This window comes from Podarcis cretensis (assembly GCF_951804945.1).
Source record: "Podarcis cretensis genome assembly, chromosome: 7".
NCBI lineage: Eukaryota > Metazoa > Chordata > Lepidosauria > Squamata > Lacertidae > Podarcis > Podarcis cretensis.
In genome coordinates this window covers 33195248-33220661 of record NC_137176.1, presented here as the reverse complement: position 1 = coordinate 33220661, position 25414 = coordinate 33195248, and the positions used below count along the sequence as shown (strand labels likewise).

The following is a 25414-nucleotide window of genomic DNA, read 5'->3' as shown; positions in this document are numbered from 1 at the left end:
GTGAATTTTTCCTTTCTTTTTGTAACTGCCTTGAAGGTGGTGGTTGTTTTTTACAATCACCATAGTGTAAATTTTTTGAAATAAAGGCAGAGAAAGGGACCCATTTCATTGCTTCTATTATTTTGAGGAATCTGCTACAGGACAGACAGGCCCTTTTGGACCCTTGCCTTCCACTGCTGGTTAAAGCTAGGCAGGGCTTGGTGAATGCATCTCTGCACACGAAGGTGGCAACAGCCACTTGTGGGGAAAAAAGCTACCCTGGATTTTATGGTATTTAACAACTACCATCCTGTTGCAAATAATCTTTTGGTCAAAGTATTTGAAAGGGTCATGGCAAACCTGCAGGCATTCCTGGAGGAATCTTGATTATCTAGCCCCATTTCAATCTGTCTTCAGACCCAACTTTGGGACCGATTCTGCCTTGTTCCTCGGATTTGGGATTGAACTGAAGTCTGCAGCTGGTGCAAAACACAGCAGCTGTTGCTTATGGGAGACAAACTACCACTAGCACATACCTTTCTTTTAAGTTTTGCACTGGCTGCCAATCTTCTAGGGTGTTGTGACTAAAGGGCCTAAACTACCTGGAAAAGCTCCTGATCCCTAGTTTGCAGGACTCCACAGGAGCCACAGTAGCTCAAGAGCAGGGTTTTTAGGGTGGGTGGCTGCCTGTTCTGTGAAATAGAATGACTGAAGACACTTTTGCTTCAATACTTTCCTGGCTGGATAAATGGGAAATGAGTAGGTATTTTGCGTTGCTGAGTTTTGTTTAAATGTATCGCTTTTTGTGTTTTTAACTGTATGTTGCTGTTTTTATTGTACAACACCTTGAGATGATTACTGTTATTCATACCGTCAAACAACCATGAGCAGCTCCAGTTTATACCCAATCAGTTTCTTTGTGTTAGGAAAGCAGGGCAGCCCAACCATTGTGCAGCTATGGTACATTTTGCTCATGGCTCCTGAAGATACCTTCACTGGTATACAATGCTTTGCCAAAGCCATTGCTGTAGCTGGGGAGGAAATGTAACCATAATGCTGAAGAATTTATATACCGATATAAAGCTTTATTGATTACCATAAAAAAATCTGTCAGGTACATACATTTGAAGAGTCAATATCACAGCTAGAACAGGTTATCTTTATAAATGCAAAGCTGTTTGGTTGTTTTGTTTTTACATTATTTTACAGATTTGTAGAACTAGCATACTATTCAAAGGTATATTAAGGTTAGTATTTTGCTCACACATTGGGGAAGTATGTAAATTGTACAAAACAGCATACAACATTAGTCCCCCTTTTTTTCATTCTACCCACAGAGATCCCCTTCATACCACCAAAGTGTTCATGCTCACAGCGCTTTTACTTTTTCTCCACAAGACAAACTTTAAATACTCTATTTTATTTACAGACCCACAGTAAGATTTTTCAAGAAATTACAAACCAGCTATAAAATATTCTGGCAGGTTTTACAAATTCATTCCTATTGTACAAAACTGTTAGATGACTAAAGTTTAAGAACATACAACTTAAATAATCAATGGAATAACTATGCACATGTTTGTACACAAACACACTTAACACTGTTTAACAGTTCTTAATGTGTTGCCTTTTTCACACAATTATATTCCAAGGCTCACTCATACAGCTTTCATACTGTTACTCAGCCATTTAAATTGTGAGTGTTTATAGCAGCATATCAGTGGTACCAGAAAATCCGCACATATATATTTAAAACAAACATTCTACTAATTTATTAATCATCAGATAGAAAAAATACAAACTGCTAATTCATCTAAAGTGGCAACATTTTACACAACTGTGTGTAAGATGTATGAATTGTATTAGTTTCAGAACACATACCCTAAACCAGCAAAGTGTTATAAATTAAAATTCACTAGAGAGAGTACTGATAGGTATGTTATTTACACTTTGGGAGAAATGTCAGCTTTGTATCAACTCCCAAAATTGGAAGCAGAGGCAACTAATCCACTAAAATAAACACAGTGTTCTGAATAAGTGAAGCTTGGCATAAATAGTATCCCTTACAGGAAGAAGCCCACAGTGCAACTCTAGTAGGCACTTAACACAAAGCCCCACTTCGTGCCACAAAATGTTTACGTACCAGTTCTATTGCACACTGCGGACCATGAAACTTAACGTGTGCGTTTTTATTTCATATTTAACAAGTGACTTCCTCACGTACAGAATTTTTAAATTTCTAGTTCCTATGGCAAAATGGTCACCCTGATCCAGCTAAAGGTTACAGGCACGTGGAAGCAGATTTCCACACAAGTATTCCACAAAGTGGGTGGACAACTTCACAGAAATGTGTACAATTCCCAGCCTTGTCCAACACATGAGGGTGTGCGCGTGTAGCTCTTTGGGGGTAGTGAAATCCCATCAGCTGACTGTCCAGGAGGGAGACCAGGGAGCTGGATTCAATTTACCCTGCCCACTCTCCTCCTCCTCTCTGTTAAACAGCTGGTCTACAGAACTTCAGTTTTCAAAAGGTTAGTTAGGGGTGTGACCCTGGCTGTCCCAGGTATGCTGTGTTGGACTTGGGCCACCATTAGTTTGTTTTATTTAGAACTGCAATACATTTTTATATAAAAACTCCTCCAAGATAGAGGCATGGAGAAGATTTCAAACATTCCACAAAAGCTTTGGAAGAAGTCCATCTCACATCTTTCTGTATTTTGCACTTTTTTGCAATTACTATGACGGAACATACAAATTGAAGACTCAAGACACACACTCTACGGAAGGCACAGTTGAAATATAAAGAATTGCTATGTGTGACTAAAACTGTTCTTCAGCCCTTCACAAAGCTTGTAGACACAAGAAAGTATAATCATTCCTCCATTTCAGATTTCATCCTTCTATACTTTGCTAAAACCAGTAGCTACCAGAACATGGGATTGAGGTAACTCTGATGAGAAAGTCTGCAGTTCTGTGTTTGCACTATTCTAGAATTATTTTTTCCCAACTATCAAGCATTCCAAATTATGATATTGAAATGGGACAAGGATTAAGAGGTAAGAGAACAGAGAACATGGAATGACAGCAGGTACTCTGGTTTCATTTTAAAAATATGTGGGGGCTGCAGGGGGGGGGAGAGACACAAGGGATAATCAGCTGCATAAAAATTCATCTACCAATGCTGGCAATTTTTCAAAATCGTAAGAATCAAAGAGGTCACTGATACCCTCCTCTTCGCCAAGACTGATCAAATAGTCTTCATGAAGTAGAGGCGGCAGCAAGCTTACAAATGGCCCTTCAAAACCTGATGCAATTTGGTCCTCTGTCTGCTGCAGAAGGTTGGTTGGAGAGGCCAATGGGGAGATGGTTGCTGTAGTTACTGAACAGTCAAGACTTCCCGAGTTATCAGAAATCAAATCTGTTTCAAGAAATAGCATTATTTTTTAAAAACGCGTAAGAGGGTTGCACACACGATTTTACAATATTAATGCATGTCAGTGTTCCCCCCTCTGCCCTTCCCTTCAAAGCCTATTGTTGCTGTCTCTACACAGCTTATCTTGGTAGACAAAACAATTTAAAAAGTGGGTAAGTTGCTCTGAGCAATAAGAATGCATCAGAATGATTGGGATACAAGTCTTTCCCTCCCTTTGGCTGTGTTCAGTGCGGAACAGGGGTGACCTTTAACACATGAGCAGGGGTGCACAAAATTGTGATCTCTGGGGTGTGGGAATAATTCCTGGCGGTTGCTTCTATCAGGTGCAGAGTTCATCTCAAGATGCCACTGGAGAAGTCAGCACAGCTATTTGGTCTTTTGACCATGCTAGTGTAACAAATGGGTTTTTAAGCTTGTATTTGTTCAAAGTAGTCCTACTGAAATGAATGAAACCAAGTCAGCCGTGTCCTTAAATTTCCATGGGTCTACTCTGAGTAGAACTACCACTGGATACAATGCCAAGTCTCATGTGACCTTTTATAAAAAGAAAGAAGTTTCATTTCTCAATGCTGAATGTTACACACACAGCCTTATATCTTAGTGGCCAAGAGGTGGACCCAAAACAACCAAATAACAATTATTCTGGAGATAAATGAAAATAAAGTTATCAGACGATGGTTGTACGTAAAGCAGCCAGGCTAAAACTGAAAGCAAGGACAAGGCGAATGTCAACAGACACAGCTAAAGTTAACACTATCTTTTTCAACCAGCAGCTATTTGGAGTAATTGCTGCAAAAGGAATGCCTTCCCAAATAGGGATGACATTTTATTGGCAAGATACACCCGGGTGATGGTGGGGAGGTCTTTAGCCCTTAACTCTCCCCCTCTTGCAACATATGGACATTATCTCCCCACACACCAGTTCTCCATCCTGCTAAGAGGACAGGAGGGTTGGAGCAGGAGAAGCATTCTTCTGATTGTAAATTGTGTTGTCTGCTTTTAATACTTCATGTTTACATTCTTGTAACCTGTCCTGGGAAGAGCGGCATTGCTGTCAACTTTTCCCTTTTCTTGCGAGGAATCCTATTTGGAATAAGGGAATTTCCCTTTAAAAAGGGAAACGTTGACAGCTATGAAGAGCAGGTAAGAGCAGACCCAGTAGATAGTTGCCTGGCCCTCAAAGAAGCAACGGCTGCAACTTGTGGCAAATGCAAGTAGGGACAATACATTCCTTCCTGTCCCACCAGCCAAAAGCCACCTTCTGAGCTATGGAAAACTCATCTATCCTCTTTCCCTTTTTTGCTCTGCCTCACATGCTCTGAGCATCACAAGAGTTTTGGAACTTGACAGAGCATGTCTCTTACAACAGACAAAAATAGCCACCACTTTTAAGTGACAAGAGATAATTCATAAATGACATTACCTATCATGCATAAATAGACAGCTCATAGTGATAGCCTTAACATGTACATGCATGAGTGTACATGCACAGCAGAATTAGTTTATGGTCCATGATTTCCCACATCCACCAACCTAGATGGCAAGCTCAGAGCATGGAAGTACTTACAATCAAGGCTATATTCTGAATAAAGTATGACAATGTAGAGGGGGAAGGTACACCCCCCCCCCCCCGGAGCACTCATACTTCCTTTAGTCTAAAGAAATCTAGCATTCAGCACATCATTTATTAACTGAACAGACTGAATTACGCTTTCCCTTTAATTATACTTGGTCAATACAATTTTAAAAGGTAAAATGTTACCTTTGGAAACATTCCTTGAGATATTTCCATTATGATCCTGATCTTGCGTTTTCATTGGACTGTGGTAATCTGTTTCTTCTGGACACAAGTAAACTTCAATAGGCCCCTGGGTACTAGATAAGTGTATCAGCTTATTCTGCAAAGACAAAATATCCCCATTTTCAATATGTCTTCTGCCAACAAAATGCTATAAGCGGCTACTGGAGATTTATGGTTCATTTTTATAAGGTCCAGGGTGCTAATCAAAGTCAAGTTTTGTGTGGAAGAGTAACATGTTTCTGCAAGGGTCTGTGCACATTTAATCATGCAGATGAGACTGCTATTCATTTACAAATGATATAAAAATAATGCGTAAGGAATCAGTGGATGGCACATTCTCTTCCTGAACATCAACCTTTGTCTCAGGACAACATATTAAAGTACTTCATATGCAACCTCACAATCCATTTCACTCTTAATATACTAACAGTGCAAGTCTGTGCATGCCTACGCAGAAGTAAGTACTACTAACCACTCTAGGATTTACTTCTAGGAAAGTATGTATAAGACGGTAGCCTAACTTAAGGAAAAGCCCTGCATAGGTTGAAAGCTTACAAACCAATAGAGAATTGGTCCATCAAAATATACTGCTAATGCTAAACAGGCCAGTAGTGGAGCGTATGCCTGCGCTGCCCAGGGCGGGCATGCGGGACACGCCCCCAAGGGGTTCAGGGAGCAGAGGGCGCCCTCCACAGGTCACAGTTCAGGGTTAGGAGAGGGGCGGGGAAGCTGCTGCCCACTCTCCTCCTGTCTGTCCTGGTAGTGGAGGTGCTGCAGCCAAGCAGGAGGTGCCTCGCAGTCAAGGAGGGTGAGCAGCAGCATTGCCGCCCACTCACCTGCTCTCATTCCCTGGGTAAGGCCTGACCTGGGTCCCGCAGAGCTGCGCCAGGCGCAAGTGCCGCAGCCAAAGCGCAGTTCCTTCTGCCGCAGAGTCAGGCTTCAATTAAGGAGCCTGCTGTGGGGGCACCTGTTTGCATCCCTTCTCAAAATTGGGCCCAGGACCATGGCACCAACAGCACCCCTCTGCTTGCTGCCCATTCCAAATTGCCCAGCTGAAGCCTTCTTAGAGGGGTGGTTGTTTGCAGACCTGTTTGCTATGCTTTGCTCCTGTTGCTTGCAATCTGTAACTGGTTCCCCCTCCCCCTACATGCAGCGGTTCTTGCAATGGTTGATTTTGAAGTGCACAGTACTATTTCCCCCCCCTTTGTTGTAAGCCACTTTGATTCTTTTTTGTGGAAAAGCAGCATACCAGTAAAATGGTGAATGAAAAATAAACGAATGTTAACGGCAGGGGTGTGTGGCCTGCCCAAAATGGTCTGGTGGACCAAACTGGGAGGTTTGGCAGGCCAGAGGTTCCTCATTGCTGTCTTAGAAGGTGGAAAAGCCAATAATTTTTTTAAAAAAATCAAATTAGATTAAGTAGTACAGGGTGGAAAGTCAGTGTAAGAAACAGCAAGACACAAGGCACAAACACTACAATGAGTGAAATACTCAAGAGGTGGTGGTAGCAGACCAACTTCTCAGGGAACAGAACGAGCAAAAAAAGATAAATGAGACAGCATTAACCAAGATCTAGTAGTCAGAAGGAAAGAGAGGCATAGAAGAATGATCTCCCAGGTTCCAGAAACTAAAAAATTAGAAGACTGCCCATTAGCATTTTTATTGCCATATAGAAAAATGATCCCATTCAGTAAAGCTTATGCATAAATATGGTATAAGACCACTGCAAATGTTACACATTGCGTAAGACTGACTTACAGAAGAAAAACCATAAGCATTTTATTCTTACCTCTATTGGGTCAGGCACTTCAAGTTTTGTTTCTGGAGGAGCTTTCACAAGTATGACAGTTTGGTCTTTAAGGCTACTTATTTCTTGAATGTCTTCGTATCTAACATAAGCTAATGTAAACTTTGTTAAAGAATTGTTCAGCAGCAGCCTTCAGTCACATGTATCAGCACACTGAAGTAAATATTCTTATACTGTCGCCCCATCAAGGCTACCGTTAGCTGCTCTCTCCCTACTTCTAATACTAAATTTAAAAAGTAAATAAGAATGAAACTGAAACAGCCCTGAAGTTGGACAAAGCGAGGAGCGATCTGTTGAGATTTCTTGGCTATACTTCACATTTTTTGATTATGAAATAATTTGTAAGGTTTTTAGAAGTTACACCAACAAATCAGTCTTGTATTAACTAGAATCCAAACAGTGTTGAAGTGAGCTGCTACTGCAGAACATCAGTCGTAGTTTGAAAAATATTATTATTATAATTTATTTATTACCCACCCTTCACCCAAAGGTCCCATGGCAGGTTACACAATGAAAACAGTTTAAAACCGCTTACTTACATGCGATTTAAAATTATCAGAATAGCTATAAGTAAGCATCATGCCTGCTGCAGTACATCATTAATACCACCAATACAATCCACTACCCCTAGCCATTAGAGAAATGTTAAGATTTCCCAAATGAGTTCAGCCTATCTGATATAAAAGGATATCTCCGATTCTCAGAATCTTCTCTTAGTAGCTTTAGGTCAAGAGAGCAGCTTTGTATCAACTCGTCCAACTTTTGCTCTTCCTGGTTGAGTTCTGCCACCTCCTTGGACAAGCCTTGACAGTGTGCCAACATGCCCCCAAAGTCCGACAGACTGCAGCCCCTACAAGACAAGTGAACAGACACTTCACAGGCATTCCTAAAGTTTCCTGGTCCAGACAAGAGTTTCTCTTAAAACTTCATGTGACTATTCAGTTCAGAAGAAGCTGAGTGCTGAGGATTTGGCAAGTCACATTGTCTGAAAAACTAGCACATCAAAGCAAGCTGGCGAGAGGCGAGGCTTAACAAGATCTCTTTTTAAAAACATTGTTTCACTTTATTCCATACGTATACAGAGGGATTTCCAGATTCCACCCATGATTATCTCATTCCTCCTTCTGGAAGGGTGGTGTGCCTTACCTGATGTGCAAAGATAACAAAACACCATTTACTAATGGCATTTTGAGCATAACTTTCTTTTAGTGGCAGTGACTCTTGCTGCATATTTGAAAACGCTCTCTAGTTCCATTTGTTTTTGTCGTTTACTTTTAAGATTCGGTGTTTGCACATAGTTATTAATAACAAAGAGCTGCTGCTCCTGCTTGCTCTGCTCACTAACCCCAACTTCTCCCACACCTGGCCAAGCCCTCCTTCCTTTACACCCAGCCCAACCCCCCAAGCTGCACACTTCCTTCACAGCACACTTTACTCCCAAACCCTTTTAAAGGAGGGTGGGAGGTGCTTCAGAGAGCTGCTTGCTAACATACTCTCTGAAGCACCTCCCACTTTCCTTATAAACAGTGCAGCCACGTGAACTGTAGCATGATTACATTCTTGCAATTTCATTATATAGTAAGAAATGTGGGGGGGGGGGAGGGAGAGAGCCTCTTCCGGACCTTTGGGTAGTGGATAGTGGGGTGCTTCTCCACTTGGACCCAAGTCCAAGCAGGACCCCATGATAAGAGTTTCAGACTGAGAAAAAAAATTGATTCTCACTTCTTAGTCCAACCATTATATTCCCTGTTTTAGAAGAATTAAGTCAAAGCACATAAGAAATGCACGTGTGCTGCAAAGTACCTTTTTGCCAAGAGATCAATACCACCAAGTATCAAAATTCTCAAGTTGAATGTACCATATCTGGATCAAATTTAAAGTTCATCTCATTTAATGGGAAGTACATGGCTATGAACTGGAAACTTCTGGTTCAAATTTCAACTCAGTCATGAACTCATTATGTAGCTGTCGGGCAAGCCACTCTTCCAAGCTCACCCCCAAATATCCACCGCTGTATTAAAACCAAATTTCTACTGAGGCTATGCTCAAGCTTCAGAACTAGCAAACTGTTATTGGGCGGCGTGGGGGAGAAGGCAACATCTTGCATTCCTACATCCCACGATGTTCCCTTGCCTTCATATGCTTCCTATGCAAGAGAAACTGACTGAGTTTCTCTCTCAACAGTACTGCTGGCGTAACCTGTGTACTTGAGCTGGGGGTGTCTAAGCTCACACCTGCACCATGCATAGACATCTCATGGCTTTCCCCAAAGAATCCTGGGAACCGTAGCTTGTTAAGGGTGCTAAAATGGCTCTCTGGAGGCAAACTGTATTTCCCATGATTCTTTGGGGGAAGCCATGACTGTGTGGCATAAATGTGCTTTTCATATGTATGGTATGGATGTGACCCAAATTGTCCCTGACCACAGCTCAAAATGCTTCATGTGCATTATTTAAGCAGAAGCTTAAACATGCAAAATCTGATCCCTTTCTGGTCTGTAGCTCTGTATTACAAGTGAAAAAATATATATTTCTTTGTTTTTTCCCTAGGCAAGTAAGTCCCCAGCCGTGGAAAGCTAGTGGATAAGGAGAGTAGAGGGCTCACTTCCCATAATATGCCAATTTCTATATACAGAGAAGTTTATTTTATTTTTTAACGAAACGTGAAAATATAATGCCACCAACCACACGCCAAAATACTCTATTGAGAAAAGGGCTGTGCTACATGATATTTCTAGATGTTTGAGTAAGCCATGAGAATGTAGCTGAATCACTTTGGGCACATCAGAATTCAGTTGTCTGTCTCTACTGGTAGCCAGAGGAGTCCAAGCAGCTCATAAGTAAAACATGTTGTAGGTTTGTCCACAGCACCTGACAAGCAGAGGGACGCTGCCTCTGAATAAGCCTCATTTGACCAAGTATTATGGGCAGTGGTTTGCAAGCCACCATTCCCTTTCCCATGTGATATGTGGCCTTGACCTACAGCCAATCCAAACACACACAGTCAGACCACGTCATAACATACCTCCATGAATGGCAGGATTAAATTTCCCTGGTTGGTAGTCAACTATGTTTTACTCAGAGTAGATTTAACTTAGCAGTGTTCATTGATTTTAGTAGGCCTACTCTGAGTAAAGCTTAGTGGAATAACTCTTGTTATCCTCCAGCATACAAAATACTTTTGTGAAAATGAAATGTGAAAGTGCAAGGTCGTCATGTCGGCAACAAGAATATTGCACTAGGATACTTACATCCACTGAATGTTGTTCTTGGATTTTTTTTTAATGAGGTGAATGCCTTCCAGGACATTGGTGATGTCATAAATCCTCCTTTTTTGTACCTTAAGGACTTCTGCTGCTTTGTTCAAATCTACGACACCGTCTGGGGACTGGCTCAGAAGCTGAACAAACTTCTTGGTGAGAAGACCCAGCGATGTATCGTATCGCGTCTTTTCTGAAGGGGATTTGGGAGCTTGAAGAAAAATTAAATTCATGATGGTTATGAAGCTGGCATTAAAACTCTTTTTTAAACCTTCTGAGTAATTGGGAGTAATTGTGTGAACTGTACACGGGACCACTCAGAGCCAGTTCAAAATTATACATCCATAGAGCAGCTAGGCTCAAGCACCTTTTTCCATTGCTTTTCTCGAGACATGCTAACTTTCAAGCCATATCTATTGTATAAAGAAAAGACTGTGTGAATAAACTGGAGGTATAGCTTTGTATGTAAGAGAAAGGTAGAAAGTGCTTCGTGATTTTGTGCGTCACCAGCTTGTAAATAACAAGCTAACAGAAGCTTTAAAAACAGTTGCCTCGGTTCAACCATCCTCCAGTCACGACCAATACCTCTCTGTTGTGACGTTCAATATAACTCTTAACATTTTATGCATTTATTTTGAATGTGTGTATCCTGCATTGTAGCACCAAGAGCAGCTTAAAAAAAAAATCTGCATTCACGTTCAAAATAATTTGCACATATAAATCAGAAGCAACATGGCGGGCACGGTTATTCAGAAGGCTCAGTCTATGATGGAGACAAAAGTTCCCTTACTTGTACTAGGCAGTTTCCAAGCAACAGTCCTACTGAAGACCTCAAAAGCAAGGGAGTGAAGCAAGTGGCTAGAACTCACTCAATGCAAGATGAATGTCAAGCCTTTCTTTGTTGGCAATAACCTTGATTTCCCCCAATTCTAGAACACGAGGGGACAGGTAGCCCCCACTTCAGAAGATTTCCTTCCAAGTCATGGAGGGCAATTGCAAAGTCAACCCACATGTATGTGCATAAAACTAGCTCACTTTCAATTGCTATCCCCTACCCTCACATGTTCACTTTCTACAAGCTAGAGAACACACGAAGACGACTAATATCTAGCTCAATAGCAGTACCTGTGGCCCTCCAGATACTTTGAGATAGAATCACAGACTTGTACAGTTGGATTGGACTACAACTCCCTTCAACCCTGACCACCAGCCATGCTCTCTGGGGCTGATAGGGAGTATAAGCATATCTGGGGAGCCACAGCTTCCTCACCCCTGATCCTGCATACATGGTAGAACAAAACTACAATGTGAGACAGGGGCTGATAATTTTAGTCAGAGCAAAAACAACCATGAAGGGTTCTAGCCTGAGAACACATTGAATGCATTGGCTTGATCAATGGGCAAGGAGCAGTGATTCAAAATCTAGTACGGTAACATAATGCTTTGAAGCTCTTTGCAACACAGTTAACCAAAAATGTTCCTTACTTTTGGGACTATCTGGACTTCTAGTTGCAGCTCTCCCTTTCCCCTTCGGCGTTCTTAGTCCTTCAGCCAGAAACTGCTGTCCGCTTCCTCCCAGTTCCAGTCTTCGCTTTGCCTGTCAAAAGAGCAGTTCTCATAAAGAGCAAAATCAACCTTATAAGATGAAGTTGTGCTTACAGGACCTAGAAATTGTTATAGTCAGGAGGGGAGCCAGGAAATCCATGTATCTTTCTCAACTTCTTAGATGCCTGTAGATATAATAGAATGCTTTTATTTTGTTGCAGATACCGCCCCCCCCAATAGGTTCCTTCTTAATGGTGTTCTGTAACATAGAAACTCACATGTGCTTCAAGTTGAAAGCCTGCATATTCCTGCATTGATTAGGGCATAGAATCATAGAACTATAGAGTTGGAAGAGAGTCATCTAGTCCAAACCCTGCAATGCAAGAATATGCAGACGTCTCATGCAACTGGCACATCATGAGGCTAGGATCTGAGGCCCCCAAAACAAAGACTGTGATCGCAAAGTTTTCCCCACCTTCTCATTATGCAGCTGAAGCAAATAGTTCACTATCTCCTCCTTTCCTAGTGCCATAGCAAGACAGCTTTCACCCTTCCTATGTCCTTCAACTGTCTGCCCTGAATCACAAACAAGATTCAGCAGCTAAGCGAATAACCCACCATTGTTGCATTCTAACCAGGTTACTTAGTCTGCATCAATGCTTTGCTACACAATCTAAAGTTGCTTCTGCTAAACTCTTCTTCCAAATATATAACTTCCTAGTATACCACACCAAGCATTCCCTACATGCAGATAGCTTGAAGTTCTAATGTGGCAGCTACAGATAAAGTTCTGTGGGCATCGTGACAACTGTAGGGGCTGACTTTAGCAGTATTTCCAAATCATGCAAGTACAGTTGTTTTGCCAAGTAAAATTATCTAGTTATAGAAGAGTATCTATGTTCACCATGTCTTCCTTATTCACTATGCTATAACAAGCCAAGTTTTATATGGTAGCCTCAACTCTATTCAGTGAATTCTGTGGTGTGCATTTTATTTATTTCCTGCGTTTTATTATAATCGTGATTATTTTAATTTGTCAGAAAACCAAAAAAATGGCCAACATAGGTTAACTGAATGCTGTTAGCTAGAAACAAATGTTGTAAGACATTCTATGTTTTTCATTTGACCTAGAATATCAGACAGACTAACATTTTCACGGACCTCAGTAGCAAAGTTCACTTCCACAGTGGCGACATTTGTCAAACACAACACACATGCAGACAATATGAGGTTTGGCACCATAAACTTTGTAAAATTGCCTAATGAGACTCATTGCTATTTCAATCCTTTTTTTATGGTGGTAACAATAGACGGGGTGAGAACAGCTTTGAAATACTACCAAAACATTTCAGTCATCTTATGCTTAAGTCTTTGGGGACTAAGAGTTTTCCCACAAAACCGAGCTCCAAACTTGCCACCATGTTTTGATTCACTAAAAATGAAACTTTTTGAGAAATATGGGCAAAAAAGGAGCAACAGCTCAGAGAAGAATACATGCTTTGCAAGAAAATGGAATCAAGTTCAGTTCCTTAAACATCTGGTTGAAATACAGTGGTATTTCAGGTTACATACGCTTCAGGTTACAGACTCCGCTAACCCAGAAATATTACCTCAGGTTAAGAACTTTGCTTCAGGATAAGAACAGAAATCATGCAGCGGCGGCGCAGCGGCAGCAGGAGGCCCCATTAGCTAAAGTGATGCTTCAGGTTAAGAACAGTTTCAGGTTCAGAACAGACCTGCAGAACGAATTGAGTTCTTAACCCGAAGTACCACTGTAATGTTGACCTGTAGACCTAAGTTGGTGCCCAAGATCTTGAAAATCCATTCCTAGTGTCGGGTAAGATTTGATATAAAGACAGCTCTTTATATCTTAACATACTTCTGTGGTCACCATATTAATCTGATGCCATCCCTTTAGTCGTCTGTCTTTGTGGGCTATATTAACACTTCTACTGCAAAGCCCTAACATTTGACTTAACTGAAGGCATCCATTGTAACAGCATTCTAACAGAAAACATGTTCAAGTAGGAAATTTCCAAAGAACCACCATGAAAGTTAAGCTTACTTATAAAGTATGTACTATGAAATATAGTTCATGTTAGGTTAGTTCAGAGATAGGTCCCCCACTAGTTAATTTGACACTCAACACATCTTTCCACCACACACCCACTTACATATTGGCATGAGCACCGCCATTAAAATGAGGGCATTTAGAAAAGGGTTTGAAATCTGCAACTCCCAAGATGTGTGTGGACTACAGCTCCCCCATCATCTCTAACCGCTGGCCATGCCAGTTGGGACCAAAGGGAGTTGTAATCCAATTAACATCTGGTGAGGCACAGTTCCCACCCCTGCTTTAAATATCTCGAAGCAAGGGCTGTGAGAATGACTGGCCCACTACTGCAGAATTTAAGGAAATCCACACCCCATTCTAAAGATGCACCCTTCATATTTATTGGCACAGTCCATTTTGGTTTCAGGTATGTATACAACAGTACAGCAGACTCTTAGGGGTTGTTTCCACAACTGTGTAATTTTGTCTCCTTTGAAGTGCACCAATCTTCAGCCTCTTACAGAAGAAGCCGTAAAACTTTTGAGTTGGATTTATATGATGGGGTAGGCATTGGAAGATTGAAAGGGTTTCGGGTTTGTTATGTGGGCTTCTTTTTCTGGTAGTTATTGGACACAGAACTTAAGAGTAAATCACGAATCTGCTGCAACCTGCCTCAAGATATGTGTTTGTGTGAGCGGGGGGGGGGGGGAGAGATTTAATAATAACTCAAACAGCACCTTCAGCTGCAAATTGAAAATGCAAACAGGCAAGTCTTGTACATAGCAGTCACAATCTCAGCAGCCACTTATTTCCTGAAAGATCTTGGTCTGCAACAATTCAGATGTTGAAAACTACAAGAATTACTTGAGGTGAGCACGTACCTAGAGACATCCATGCCTTCTACAATGGCCAACACCCTCTACCCATTAACAAACTACAGAATTCAAGCCAATATATATTTCACACAAATATATGATATGGGTCTAAACCACAGAGCCTAGGGCTTGCCGATCAGAAGGTCAGCAGTTCAAATACCCGCGACGGGGTGAGCTCCCGTTGCTCGGTCCCTGCTCCTGCCAACCTAGCAGTTTGAAAGCATGTCAAAGTGCAAGTAGATAAATAGGAACCACTCCGGCGGGAAGGTAAACGGCGTTTCCGTGTGCTGCTCTGGATCGCCAGAAGATGCTTAGTCATGCTGGCCACATGAGCCGGAAGCTGTACGCCGGCTCCCTCGGCCAATAAAGCGAGATGAGTCGCTTACCACAGAGTCGGTCACGACTGGACCTAATGGTCAGGGGCCCCTTTACCTTTAAATATATTATGTACTTTAAAAGGTGCTGTGTTTTCATCAGTTAACAGTAACCACAGTTGGGATGATACATGTTGTGGTTGAAGAGCAACATAATCAAAAGCACCCAAGTTTCTCCTTGGTCAAAAAGAAGTCCCCAAGGCCAGCTGAGGCTTGTTCTAGTCACACTAAACTATAGTTTGGCAGATATCTGAAGGTGGCCAGTGAGCTCTTTGGATCCTGGTCTTACGGTTAACGTGTAAACATATAAATAAGGGTATTAAGCCTGTTGACTTTTCTACTTCAGTCATTACAAGCTAACCTGAAGTTTGGAAAAGACAGCTGGATGCTGATATCTTCCATAAGGTGGCAACCCAAAAAAACAACCTGAAATGGCTTCTGAAATATCACAGAAACCATTTTAAGTACAGAATGGTTACCAGTGACTTCCAAGAACATGTAACCTAACCTTTGCAGCTGCACTAGCATGACTCATATGGAAACCCTTGTTCTAAATTGCAAGTTTCACAGTTTTATATCATAATCTTATGCCCATCTACTGAGAAATAAGTTTGCATAGGATTGCAGGCTTAGGCACTTTCTGCAAATCAAGTCATTTGAAAATCACACAGAACTCCATCTATGTTTTTCAGCCACCAACATAATTCATGAATAAAACGTAGTTAACAGTGTTTGCTTGAAGCTTTAGCTCCCCTTATCATAAATTGCATACCAGCAAAGGGGAGGGTAAAATATGGGGAGAAAAATAGCAAGGAGATGGGAATTTGGTTTTATTTAAGTGTGAGCTGTTGGTTTCCATTGGTTTCTCAGCAGCTTTTGGCACCATTGACCATGGTGCCCTTCTGGAGCAGGAAACCATGGTTAATGGCTTTTTGACAAGCCTGGGTATGAAGCCAACTTCACAGCATTGCTCCATACCCTGCATTGTTCTGAAGCTTTTAACCATAGTTTCTTGGTCTGAACTAAATGGGAAACCAGAGTTAATGGGAGATTTTGCTTCTGTGTGCTGTCAAGATTTAAAAAAGGAATTATACATAGACACGCCTTTACAACTACCAGTAATTCAGCATGCATGTATTTTGTATTTGGGAGTCCGCTTAGAGTGCAAAACCTAACATGAGAAGCAGACATAGGCTAAATATGTTCATAATGGCATACCCCTTTTGCAAATGACAAGTTATTTCCATATAAAGCAATCAAAGCAGAATATTCCTTTCCAGAAACACAAATGTTCCTAAACTCCTGATTTCATCATTTCCCCCCAAACATTTAAGAGCATAGCTTGAATGACTGACTTACATGAAAACTACTCCAATACTAATAAGCATAAATGTTAAAAATTATGGTCTCATGCTTTCAATAAACCTTTTAAAAGAATGTTAATTAGAGCCCTGCTAGGACAGGTCAGTGGGCCTGATCCAGTCCAGCATCCTGTTCTCACAGTGGTCTGCCAAATAGGATCTGAGCGCAATAGCATTTTGGCCACTTGTGATTCCCAGCAGCTGCCTCCGACAGCCAAGGTAGAACATAGCAATCCAGGTGTGGAGTTACTGAATGTGGAGAATATTTCAGAAACAAGAACTTTACTGTCACCCTCCCCTCAGCAATAATCTCCAAAGTACTATCTTGATAATGGCTTTACAATTGAAGAGCATGTGGGTTGTTGTTTTTTAAATGCCGAAGTCCTTTGCAAAAGCAGCCTTCATTTTAAAGATGTAAGATTGTGCTTTGAGACACTCCTAAATATTTCAAAGAGCAGATCATATAAACAGCATTTTAAACAGAAAAAGAGAGATCACCTTTGCCGATCAGGTCGGAAAAGGTGATTTTTAAAGTCAGGCTTCCTCAACCTCGGCCCTCCAGATGTTTTGAGACTACAATTCCCATCATCCCTCACCACTGGTCCTGCTAGCTAGGGATCATGGGAGTTGTAGGCCAAAAACATCTGGACGACCAAGGCTGAGGAAGCCTGTTCTAAGTGATTCACCAAAAGCTTCATTTTTGCTGTTGCAGACAGCTATACTCTGAAAGAATGAAAAACACACTCTCACACTGTGTGTGTGTTTCAAACTCTCCTGAAATGCAGGCGGTAGAACAGCTCTATGACATGCAAACCCCTACCCAAGAGAAAAATTCATCTTTTTTTTGCAAGATTGTATTAAATGTTCAGGTAGGAAGATAATGAAAATGATCAATTTGTATGCTGCTTCTATCCCTCTCACAATCCAAAATTACTAATGGATTCACTGCCATTCCTTGGTGAGCTGCTTATCTTTTAAACATACTCTCATTAACTGCTCTTTTTCACCATCATTTCACTTGTAATATCCAGTTTCCTCGAAATCCAGACACATTTTAGGAGTAGAGGGAGATATGCATTTCCATTTGAAAACAAACCCAGTGTGTCACTTTAGACATGCACTAAGCCACACTCCCTGTAGCTAACGTCAATGGGCCACAGGACTCAGGAGTATGTTTCTGTTAAAAGCAATTAGCTGCCTTTAAAAAGACTGGAATACTTACCATCCTGCTAATGAAGGGTAGTCAATGCAGTGCCTTCCAGATGTTGTCAAACTCCAAATCAATTGTCCCCTGTCCTCGTAGGCAATGGTTAGAGTTGATGGGAGTTCAGCAACATCTGGATGGCACTGTGTCAGCTAGCCCTGCTGTAGATAATAATAATAATAATAATAATAATAATAATAATAATTTTTTATTTATAGCCCGCCCTCCCCAGCCAAGGCCGGGCTCAGAGCAGCTTACAAGCAATAATAAAAACAAGATGAATGATTACAACTTAAAAACAAAAATAAAATACAACATTAAAATAATGGAACATTAAAATATTAAAATGTAGCCTCATCGCAAGAGGAGAAGGAAAAGAAAAAAGAAAGAGAGGGAGGGAGGGAATCAAATTGGCTCCAAGCCAAAGGCCAGGCGGAACAACTCTGTCTTACAGGCCCTGCGGAAAGAAATCAGATCCTGCAGGGCCCTGGTCTCATGAGGCAGTGCGTTCCACCAGGCCGGAGCCAGAGTTGAAAAGGCCCTGGCTCTGGTTGAAGCCAATCTAACTTCCTTAGGGCCTGGGACCACTAGGGTGTTGTTATTTATGGACCTTGAAGCTCTCCGTGGGGCATACCAGGAGAAGCGGTCCCGTAGGTACTAGGGTCCTAGGCCGTGAAGGGCTTTAAAGGTCAAAAGCAGCACCTTAAATCTGACCATGTATTCCACCGGGAGCCAGTGCAGCTTGAAAAGCACTGGGTGAATATGCTCCCATGGCAGAGACCCTGTGAGGAGCCTCGCTGCAGCATTCTGTACCCGCTGGAGTTTCTGGGACAGCTTCAAGGGCAGCCACGCGTAGAGCGAATTACAGTAGTCAAGCCTGGAGATGACCGTCGCATGGATCACTGTGGCCAGGTGGGGGTGGGAAAGGTAAGGGACCAACTGCTTGATGCGGCAAAGGTGGAAAAATGTCGCCTTGGCTGTTGCTGTAACTTGCGCCTCCATGGAAAGGGAGGCGTCAAGGATTACACCCAAACTCTTAACGGAAGGCAATGGCACTAATTGGGCCCCCGCAAGAGAAGGGAGTTGGTCCCTCATCCCCATGCCATCCCGACCTAGCCATAGGACCTCTGTCTTTGAAGGATTTAGTTTCAATCGGCTCCCACGAAACCATCCAGCCACAGCTTCCAAGCATCTGGTGAGTGTGTAAGGGGCCGAGTCGGTGTGGCCATCCATCAGCAGATAGAGCTGAGTGTCATCAGCATATTGGTGACAGCCCAGCCCAAAGCTCCGGATAATCTGGGCAAGGGGGCGCATAAAGATGTTAAAAAGCATCAGGGAGAGAATTGCGCCCTGCGGCACTCCACACACCATGGAGTGGCGCTACGACATTTCCCTCCCTAGTGCCACCCTCTGTCCCCGACCAGAGATAAAAGAGCACAACCAGTTACGGGCTATGCACTGTATCCCCACGTCTGCGAGGAGGTGATCCAGAAGATCATGATCGACCATGTCAAAGGCTGCTGACAAATCTAAAAGGATCAGCAGTCCTGACCCGCCTCGATCCAGTTGTCTACGGAGATCATCTGTTAGGGCAACCAGAGTCGTCTCCGTCCCAAAACCAGGACGGAAACCGGACTGAAATGGATCTAATGCCGATGTTTCCTCCAGAAACCTACCAAGCTGTTCAGCAACTGCTCTCTCAATTACCTTACCCAGGTATGGAAGATTTGAAACTGGGCGGTAATTGGATAGGTCTAAGGGATCTAATGAAGTTTTCTTTAAGCGTGGACACACCACTGCTTCCTTCAGTTCCCCTGGGAATGTCCCCGTGTCAAGGGACAAATTGATAATTTCAACCAGGGGGGTCCGCGCAACATCTGGACACTCCCTAATCAGCCAAGACGGGCACGGATCAAGGAGGCAAATGGTGGGCCTACCAACTTGGAGGAATCTATCCACATCAGTAGGGAATATCCGATGGAAATGGTCCAACACTGGACCTGAAGTCAGTCGAGGGGCCTCCAGTTCAGTCATTGTATCTAAATTGGCAGGGAGGCCAATTAGATAGATGGTATCTGAATCATAGAATCACCTCATCTGGACCAAAAAGAGAGCCCTAATTTAAAGTAAAGCATTCAAAGCACTAATTATCTCAGTGTCCAATTCCCCAAATCAGTTCAAAGCTACTTCACTTTAAGACGCTACTTAAGAAATACGAATGGTCCAGTCTTAAGGAAAATTTAATTCAAATGAAGCACCACTAATTTTACTTTTTGTTAACATGAGCAGGATAAGACAGCAAGCTGCACAGGCAGTGTACCCCAATACACAAGCTCATCCCCCCACTGAGTAGTGAACAGTGCAATCCTATGCCTGTCGACTCAGACAGGGCTTACACCCAGACAAGTGTGTACAGGACTTCAGTCTAACAAGTCACATCAATTTAAACAAGGCACAACTAGCTTTCTCTGAACTGGGGCCAGTATTTTATAACCATTTCTCTCAACCCTTGTTTGTTTTCTTGTCCATTGTAGAGCAAATGCACCTTCCATCACTATCAGAATTTTGTTTCTATTTCTTTGAATGGATTATGTCTCATCCCCATCTTACCCAGATACCTTGCTTGGGTTGTTTTTCTAAAACAGGCTACTTCACAATCCTAGTACACCTACTAACATATGAGTGCTCATCCAGTTAAGAAGCCGTAACATATCTTGCCATTCTTAGGAATCCACAACTCAAATTCTGCCAGAGGATCAAACCACTATTGGAAACAATAATCTCTGGCATCAGACCTAAGAGAGACCTACTTGCTCACAGAAAACTTTTATGTGGGAGGTTATGGTTAGGTTGAACTGCCCTAAAGAATAAAAGGCCACAATCTTACCTCACTTACCTGGAAGTAGCCCAAATGAAGTAAATACTGTAGTACTTTTAAGAAGAATTTGTTAGGATTGCACTGTTAATCATTAACTTTCACAGCTCTCAGATCTTAATCACTTAGGCACAGATCTTATATCTAACTTTTCCATTTATATCAAAATTATATTGAAATTATCCGAGATGATCAGAAATCCTACTTAAAAGATTCTGTAAGAGGCCAGGATATAACCAAAGGTCCCTTTTCTCCAGGTTCTTACGAGTTATGTATTAGTTTAATTCAAGCCTTAGCCACTTCCATGATGGGCTACAAGCATTTTCACTATGCAACAAGGCAAAGTAGGCTTTGCAGAATTTGGGATTTAATTCTTCTGCCCCCACCCCCATGATATGCCAGTTGATATGCCACAAACTAGTAACATTGTGTGAAACTGTCTAGCAAAGCTGATTTTTAACATCCTAAGCTGTATTTGCAGATAGCGCTCAAATATTCATTTTTCCACTACACAGCAAGCTTCAAGTTATAGAGGAATACAAACTGCTGGCACAGCTCTAAATGTGTACCTCGATTTAAGAGAATATAAACTATGCCTGTATTTAGTTTATTCAGAGTTTAAAATCTGAAATTGTCACAGGATCATAGTAGTTCCTTCCCCTGATCCAACTCTAATCAGATTCTAAAAAAAAAGAAAAGAAAAGAAAGATACATAGGCATGACTACTTGCACCCGAAACACGGGTACAAATAAGCATCCCAGTGAAAGCAATGCAGTTAGATAGTATCCTCTTTCAATGTGTATTCCAATACATGTCCAATTTGTACAAGTACTGCACTTCCGTATCCAGGAAGTGATATGAATACAACCATCTACTTGCCCATAGTTTGTTTCAGACTTTTACTTTCCAAAGTCTGTGTGTTTGTAGAGCACGAAATCAACTATAAACTGTCACTAGAAACACTATGGTGTGCTCCCCCCCCCCCCCGGTATACATTGTGGACGTTAATGCCCACCACAATATAGAAAAGGCAGAAAAAATAATTAGTTCATATTAGTTGATAAATCATTAACCTTCACTACATTAGCTATATGAGACCCCAGAACGTCTGCCATGCAGATGCCCCAACAGATGACATAGAAAAGGGTCGTTGAAAGTAAAGTTTTTGTTAAATTACTTCTCTAAAATGTCACCTAAATTAGTGTGATGTACTGGAGTGCCCAGTCACCACTGGCAAGGGCCTAGATCACAGAATCTGCTCTCAGCAACAGACAACCCATTTGTGAGCAGAATTAGTGGTAGAACAAGGATTTGCACATGTGTTAAATCATTCTAATATCTATACTTGTAGACACTACCACTGGAATAAGAACAGACTGTTCTTCTCATTGAAAACCACACAACCATCATGTTACAAATAGGCTTTCTTCACAACACAAGTAATCATCTGCTACTTGACAGACAGACAGAGTTTCTATGGGACCAATACTATGAAAGACAATTGGGCGATCAGTTTTCCAGATTCAATACCATTTGGTAGTACATGAAATATATCTGCACTATGGCAGATGCCTGGCTTGATGTCATCAAGATTTAAAGCCTTATCTCACCATCCCAAATCCCTTAGAGCATGCTTCATATGACAAAAGCTTATATTAACACTCTCCAATTTACAGAAAGTGTCCATTAGGCCATTTTAATGTGATTCATACATACATTTTAATTCTTACTGCACATTTAACCCTGAATTGCCATAGTGGTGAGATGGCATTTGTTTATTTTAATAATCTGATTTGAAGGCTGATAATGGGAAGAAAGATGGAACCATTCACTTTATTTAAAAGGAGTTGAAATTTGGGTTGTCTTTCTCTTTCTCTTCCCCTACCCTCCAATCCTGTCAGTTGGCTATAGGCCTTCTCTCAACTGAGCGAACAGCCAAGACAAAAAACAAAACAGAGATGATCAAGGCAACAGTCATGTTGTGGGTATAAGCCTCAGCCTAAAAAAGAAAGGTTCAAATGTTAGATCATACAAAATAAGTGGTGTGGTATCCTACATCATCAAAACAATGTCATGGTGATTGGGGCAAGAAAGGTCATTCCCACAAGCATGCATACATACTGTCAAGCACTCTTTTCAAACCTATCAGTGTAAGCCTACTTAGCTACCTGACAATACCCATAGAAAGGCTCAAAATTCAACAAACAGAAAAGGCCTTCTGGTCCAGAAAGGTCCAAAATAGGGCTGCCCCAAAGTTGAAGACCACACCTAGCAGCTTCCCCATTTTATGGCTGTGTCCTATTTTGCAGGCCTACATTTCCTTACACAGCAAGAAGAAAAATGGGGCTCTGTTCCTGCCTCTTATCTCCCCACTGCCACTTGTATATCCAAACTTCATTTTGTTTCTAAACTACCAACTCCTGTGGAAAGTTTATAGGTTATAACACACAGGTACAAAAAGGCCTCCAGGAACAGCTTCAGAGGAGAAGTCGAGAGGGTGCAGTAACTTAATTATTCTGTAGCCTACAAACCACATTCCCACAGTTTATAAGCCTAACACAACAGGGTTTTTCCAACTTAAAGGGGGAAAAAACATTCCATTCCTCACAGAGATCACCCTTCCACCACTTTATCAGTAAAGAAATTATAATCGAATTATACTTAACAGGAAGGGGGGGAGAGAAGAAGAGTTGGAAACAAGACAAGTGGAAGTTTCAGTTTGAAACCCCGCACTGACCCAAGCTCACCCCCCACACCCTGACCCCACACCCAAGCCCTGAAGTCATTTCAAACATGAAGCGGCACACAGGCAACGGTGGCCTGAAGCAGTTACTTGAACCGTCCCAACTTTCAGGGAGTCATCTCCAGTGACAGGCAGAGGCCCAACTCAGCTCAGCCACAGGAAGGAAAACACCGCATTCAGGGGCGGGGAGGGTGACCCCACGGTCATTCCAGTCGAGCGGCAAGATGGGGGGGGAGGTGAGGGGGTACTTTTTAAATATAACCTAGCACCCCAACTTTAATGCCCCCCCCCGGAAAAGGACAGTGCTTGAATTTTGAGAAACTCTGCCGGGAAAACGAAACACAGTTCCTTCAGTGGGCGGCCAGTTCTGAAAGTGCCCGACCCCCCCCCCCCGCACCGCACCCCCAAAGAGCCCACACGCCCCCCTCCCCCAGCCTACCTGCTGCAGGGGCATTTCCAAGCCTAGCGGTGCCCCCCGGCAGCTCCCAGAGTTGAGAAGCAGGAAGGGCCGCGTGTGCGAGAGAGGGAGGAAGGCAGAGACCCGGGCACACGCGCGCTGTTGTGTGTCCGGGGGTGCGCTGCGCTGCGCGGTTGCCCAGGCCAGAGGAAGAAGGAGCGTGTGTGTGCGCGCGTTTGTGTGTCCCCCTCCCCCCGCTCGGCTCCGCGCCCCCCTCCTTCCCTCTCCCTCCTTCGCCCGGCTCCCAGTCACAGACGCGGCCTCGGCGCACGTGTGCGAAACGTCACCGCCGCCGAGTCCGGGGGTGAAGCGAAAAGGAGACCAGCGGGACAGAGAGCCTCCCCCTTCCCCCACGGCCATGCTGCCGAGGCAGACCCTGAACCCCACCCGCCGCCCCCAGGGAAGGGGGGGGAACAGCCGGATCGCGCGCCCCCTCCAGTGCAGCCGCACACAAGAGCCGAGGTCCCGTGCCCCGCGCACCCCGCTCCGATGTCACGGGTGTCCCAGTCCGGCAAGCACGCCACTTGCAGCACCGGCCTCTGCTACACTCTCTTTGTTCCAGCCAGCAGAAATTGAGGGGGGAGACGGGCGCAAGAGACACTTCCCCCCCCCCGACCCTCTTCCTTAAGGGAACGGCACCCGCGGCCCCCCTGCGTGTTTTTTGCACCGGGTGGGGGAGACTCTCGTCGCTTCCCTCCCCCCACAATCCCGGCCCGCAAGAACCCACCCTGCGCCAAGAGGGGCCAGGAAATAATAATCATCATAATACAGTAATAAAGTTTCTAGCAAAACAGAGCGATCCAAGGCAGGCGGGCTTCCTCTCCCACCCCACCCCCCACACCCCGGTGTGGGAGGAGGGCTGAGCCCCGCCAGACATGCACAAGATTGGGGAGGGAGGGAGGCATTTACCGAGGGTCGGCCTGCACTTTCCAGGGCGGGCTGCAGCAACACCGTCCGTCCGGCGGGCCCGTGCGGGGTGCAGCACAAGGCGCTGCCGCTGCCCACGAGACTGGGCCGGGGGCCCTCCGCCCCGCCGCCCGCCGCCCCGGGAAAGCAGGAGGAGACCCAAGGCGCCCCCAGCGCGGATGCCCCGGAACTGCTGCGGATCTGGAGGAAAGCAGCGGCGGGAGCGAAGCGAGCAGGGAAGCTGACGGCGACGGCGGAGGCCGCCGCCGCGGAGTCCATGGGAGCCGAGGGCGGGCGAGCAGCGAGGGCGTGCGGCTGCAGTGCTCTCCTCCGCATCCTTCCCCTTGTGGGTCTGCCTGCGCCCCGAGCGGAGTCTCCTCCCACCCTTGGCGCTGCTCCGCCGCCGCCGCCGCCCCCCGCCCGGCCTGCCGGGCTCTTTCGCCGCTCGATGCCCGCGCCGGACTCGAAATGGTCCGGGCCGGGGGTAGCGGGGGGTCTGCGGCTGCCGGAGGCGTCGTCGCGAGAGCGAGCGAGCCCGCGCGGCGGGCAGATGCCACGGATGGAGCCCGGCCGCTGCCGCGCGCTGGGGCTGCCTGGAAAATGGCTCCAGGAAGCAGCGGCGGCGGCTGCCGCTGACAATGAATGAAGGGAAGGGAGAAGGGTTACGCGCCAAGAGCCTCCCGCGAAACTCAGATTTCCCGCCCGCTTTTCAAATCGGATTTGCATAGCCAGGCCCCCTCG

At 43.9% G+C, this 25414-nt stretch overlaps 1 protein-coding gene across 4 annotated transcripts; it reads right to left on the bottom strand.

Annotated features, from left to right (window-relative positions):
• Nucleotides 1–1043: 1043 nt before the first annotated feature.
• On the bottom strand, nt 1044–25414 carry E2F3 (E2F transcription factor 3). 4 transcript variants are annotated; one of them, XM_079983782.1, is made up of 7 exons: nt 24677–25414; nt 11765–11876; nt 10271–10490; nt 7712–7870; nt 7003–7117; nt 5175–5310; nt 1044–3397 (listed from the first exon to the last, which is right to left on the bottom strand). In XM_079983782.1, exons 1-7 carry the CDS (start codon nt 25397–25399, stop codon nt 3132–3134), a joined length of 1731 nt encoding a protein of 576 aa, XP_079839908.1. In that variant the 5' UTR covers nt 25400–25414; the 3' UTR covers nt 1044–3131. The 4 variants fall into 4 exon arrangements, with proteins under 4 accessions (XP_079839908.1, XP_079839910.1, XP_079839911.1 ...); XM_079983784.1 differs by lacking the exon at nt 24677–25414 and adding an exon at nt 23750–23971; XM_079983785.1 differs by lacking the exon at nt 24677–25414 and adding an exon at nt 12443–13654.

Bases quoted from the DNA above. Each gene is read 5' to 3' on its own strand.
- E2F3 (XM_079983782.1), bottom strand. From the start codon at position 25,399: ATGCAAATCCGATTTGAAAAGCGGGCGGGAAATCTGAGTTTCGCGGGA. The intron at 11,877-24,676 runs GTAAATGCCTCC...CTCTTTTGACAG, and splicing joins AAAGTGCAGGCCGACCCTCG to GCAAAGCGAAGACTGGAACT. The intron at 5,311-7,002 runs GTAAGAATAAAA...TTGTCTTTGCAG, and splicing joins AAGTGCCTGACCCAATAGAG to AATAAGCTGATACACTTATC.